The 4,180-nt window shown below is 62.7% G+C and overlaps 1 protein-coding gene across 1 annotated transcript in view; it reads right to left on the bottom strand.

The window, feature by feature from the left end:
• SLC6A9 (solute carrier family 6 member 9) overlaps positions 1 to 4,180 on the bottom strand; it is a 19,468-nt gene that overhangs the window by 6,931 nt on the left and 8,357 nt on the right. The window contains exons 6-8 of the mRNA XM_019501437.1: positions 3,960 to 4,180; positions 3,610 to 3,744; positions 280 to 379 (exon numbers count right to left, since the gene is read on the bottom strand). The exon at positions 3,960 to 4,180 is cut by the window's right edge and continues 16 nt beyond it. Coding sequence (XP_019356982.1) covers positions 280 to 379; positions 3,610 to 3,744; positions 3,960 to 4,180 — 456 coding nt within the window. The remainder of the gene's footprint in view (positions 1 to 279; positions 380 to 3,609; positions 3,745 to 3,959) is intronic.

Here is a 4,180-nt window from a genome sequence, read left to right as displayed (position 1 = left end):
GGGGGGGGGGGGGGGGGGCTCCCCCTGCCCCCCAAAGCAGTACCGGGCTCCACGTGCTGCCAGCATGTCACACACATGTACCGCCTGGCCCAGGCGTGACACGGAGGTGGGAGCAGACCCTAACCCCCCCACCTCTGCCCCCTGCCGAAATGGGACCAGGACCCGGAGTCCTGCCTCTGCCCGACCCCAGCCAAGGCTGGGACCCAGGCGTGCGGGGCAGCCCCTCTCTGCAGCCTGGAGGAGCGTCGAGCAGGCCCCGGGCCCGTGTCTGGTACCTACCGTAGACGTACATGATGGCGACACACATGATGCAGGAGATGACGACCAGGGAGAAGCTGGCGGCGTAGTTGTCCATCAGCAGCAGCCAGTAAATCCCGGCCTGCAGGAGCGCACGGGGCAGGTGGGCTCAGCACGTTGGACCCGGGGTCAAGGCATCAACCCCCGGGGTCAGGGCACAGCCTGCCCCAACCCAGACATGAGCAGCTCCTTGGCCCCCTACCCCTAGCCCAGACCCCCAGCTCCATAGGTCCGGCCAGTGCCAGGATACGGCTGGGGCCATGCACGGCCAAGGCCCACCATGAAACTACCAGCCCCCGGGGAGGACACGGGGCGCAGAACAGGTGAGGGCCTGGGGCCACGGGCGCAAGAAGAGCGTGGGTCCGAGGAGCTGAAGGAGGGTTCATAAAATCCCAGAGCCACGGGGCTGGCAGGGCACTGTGGGGGGAGCTGTGGGGTCCCATCCAGTCCAACCCTCCCCGAGCGAGGCAGGATCAGTCTCATCCAAACCAGCCCAGACAAACCCCGTGTCCAACCTCAGAGCAACACAACAGTCACCCCTGGCACAGCCCCAGGCATCGCCCCTGCCCCAGGGATATGGGGGGGGGGGGCTGCAGCTGCCAACATCCTGCTGCAAAAAGGGGGTTCATAAATGTTCCTGAGACCCCAGGCTGAGGCCATGCCCCCACTGCGGAGGAAGGCAAAACCCCTCCCCAGTGCATACCAGTTTGACCAGAGTCAAACTGCCCCAGTGCTGCACTGGGTGCTAGCTATCATGCCCCTCCAGCAATGGAGAGTCCCCCCTTCCCTGGCATCTCTCTCACTGCTCCACCAGTGAAGTGTTTCCTGATCCGACCTAACCCTGCTTTGCTGCAACTTCGAGCCACTGGCTGCATCCTCCCTGCAGCGAGACACGGTGCTCTCTCCTCTCGCCCGCAGCTCGAGAGGCGACACGGCCGCAGCTGCAAATACCCAAAGGCACCTTTTCCACAAGCTGAACCCGCCCAGCTCCGCCCTCAATCATCCTCGTCTCCTACGTCTGGACCCTCTCCATGTTCTCTAAAATGTGGCGCCCCGAATGGCACATGAGGCTCTAGATGAGGCCTGGCCAGCACCGAGCATCCCTAATGCTCCTATTGATGCAGCTCCAAACCACGTTGCCTTTGCGGGCAGCTGCCTCACTGCACTCAAGTCTGCGATCACCGAGACTCCCGGGTCCTTCTCCGCGGTGCCGCCCAGCCGGGTGTCCCCTATTTGGTGCATGCTCCTTCTTCCCAAGGGGAGCACCTTGCACTTGTCAGCACTGAACTCCCCCCGGGTCGCTCCAGCCTGGCTTTCCAATCTGTCAGGATCCTTCTGCATTGCATTCCCAGCCTCCGTCGTGTTCACAGTCCTGCCCCCCACTCCAACGTGGCAGGAGAGTCCAGCCAGCCCTTTGCAGCACCCAGACATAGCTGCTCCTTGGGCAGTGGCTCTCCGGCTTTGCTGACTCCAGGTCCCCCCTCAAATACAGTCACAGCGGAGCTGGCAGAGGTCACATCCAGTCCAGTCCTCTGCCCGAGGCAGGAGCAGCCCTGTCCCAACCAGCCCAGACAAGCCATCATCTAAACTCTGCATCAGACTCGACCCTGACTCAACACCCGCCCCTACCCCCGGGGAAGCATGGCGGCCGCAGCAGCCAACGTCCTGCTCCGATGAAGTGTTGTCAGTATTCGCTCCAGAGACCCCAGGCAAAACCCCCATCATCCCTTCCTGACCCCAAATCTGGCATTGGGTCCGACTCTGAGCAGAGGGGCAAGCCAGGGGCGTCCAGAGTTGGCACAGCCCAGCTGAAGTCCCCAGCCTGGGCTGCAGCAGCACCCAGTGCCTCTGGGGAGGCTTCAAACCCCCCCGACACATGGGGCAGCACAACCAGCAGAGCCCAGAAGCCTGTGCTGCGCAACCACTTCTTGAACCGCGCCAGCGATGGGGAGTCCCTCCTCCCCTGGCATCTCCCTCATGGCCGCCCTGCTCTGACACTGAAGAAATGTTTCCCGAGACCCAACCAAAACCTGCTTTGATGCAGCTTCAAGCCACTGGTCCATGTCCTGCTCCCTGCAGCGAGAGCGGAGCGGAGCTCTTCCTCTCCGCCACGGCAGCTCGTCGGGTCGGTGCATGCCCCTCTCGGCACCTCTTCTGCAAGCTGAACGTGCCCCGCTCTGTCAGCCTCTCCTCGCCTACCAAGCCCTTGAGCATCTTTGTCGCTCAGCCCTGGATCTTCTCTAACATCTCCGTGTCCTTTTTAAAAGTGGAGCCCAGGATGGCAGTCTCCAGATGAGGGCTGGGCACTGCCAGGCAGTGGCACTGTCACCTCCCGTGTCTCGCACCTCACGCTCCTGTTGCGGCAGCCCAATACTGCACCGGCCGCATCACGCTGCAGACTCCTACCGACTCCCACACAGTTGCATCTGGCCAGGGGCCTCCACTCTGCATTTGTGTTATAAATACCAGGTCTTGATGCTCCCTTGTTCTTCCACTACAAAAATCCCGGAGCCTTCTTCTGTTGCAAAGAGCTCAGCGCACCCAAGCCAAGTAGGAGGCTTCAGTTCTGGATTTGTTTGAAACTCTGGGTCGATGCTAGGTTGATGCCCACCTCCCACTGCTAGCGTGGCATGGCACCCTGCGGCACCCCTGAAAGGACCTCCAGGGCCCCTGGGGCAGCCCGGCGGAGAACCCCTGGGCTAGACCATCCCTGACGACCCCTGGGCACAACCGCTGTTTGCCACGGCCAGGGATGGACGGAGACAGAATCACAGACAATGAGGGTCGAAGGGAGCTCAGGAGTCACATCCAGTCCAACCCCTGCTCCAAGCAGGACCAGCCCTGACTACATCATCCCAGCCAAGGCTTTGTCTAGCCAGGTCTTAAACACCTCCAAGGACGGAGACGCCACCACCTCTCTGGGCAGCCTATTTCAGTGCCTCACCACCCTCCTAGCGAGAGAGCTTTTCCTAATATCCAACCTAAACCTCCCTTGCTGCAACTTGAGCCCATTGCTCCTTGTCCTGTCATCTGCCCCCCAACTGAAAACGGTCCAGCTCCATCCTCTTTGCAGCCCCCCTGCAGGGAGGTGAAGGCTGCTGTTCAATCCCCCTCGGTCTTCTCTTCTCTACACTCAATCAGCCCATTTCCCTCAGCCTCTCATCAGTCACGTGCCCCAGCTCCCCTGGCTGCCCCCAGGCAGGCCGTACCCCTGCCCCACGGCTCTGACAGGGATCGGGGTTGCTCCGTGGGCACTATGTGGTATGCACCGGGAGGCCGAGAGCCCGTGGGCAGGGGCAGTCGAGCACCTACCTGGGTGGTGAGTGGGATGCCCAGCAGGAAGCCGACCACAGCTACGCCCAGCGTCACCAGGGTTTTGCGCCGCAGGATCCACTCGTTGTCGATCTCGTCCACAATGGCCGTGACCAGCGTCTCCAGCAGGCAGAACTGCGCGGGAGCTGCTGTCAGGGCGGGGGGGCCTGGCGCTGCCCCAGCCTCCCCTGACCCCAGGACAACGGGAGCCCCGATCTGGGCAGATCCCTGCTTCTACCCCCTGGGGTCCCTCTCCCCCCAGCCTTGCACTTGGGAGCCCCTCCACCACCCCATAGCCAGGGGCCGTGCTGCCCCCGTGCCATTACCTGGGTGCCCCCTCCCTACCATACCTGCGTGCCCAGCCCCAGCAGGATGAGCATGAAGAAGAAGAGGACGGACCAAAGGGGCGAGATGGGCAGCAGGGTCAGAGCCTCGGGGTAGGCCACGAAGGCCAGACCAGGGCCGTGGTCGGCCACACGTGACACGTCCACACCCAGGTGATGCGCCATGAAGCCCAGGATGGAGAAGATGACGAAGCCGGCGTAGACGCTGGTGGCGCAGTTGGTGATGC

The sequence above is a fragment of the Gavialis gangeticus genome, unplaced genomic scaffold, assembly GCF_001723915.1.
Source record: "Gavialis gangeticus isolate Ggan-Ray unplaced genomic scaffold, GavGan_comp1, whole genome shotgun sequence".
NCBI classification, from domain to species: domain Eukaryota; kingdom Metazoa; phylum Chordata; order Crocodylia; family Gavialidae; genus Gavialis; species Gavialis gangeticus.
This window is presented reverse-complemented; position numbering and strand designations above follow the sequence as displayed.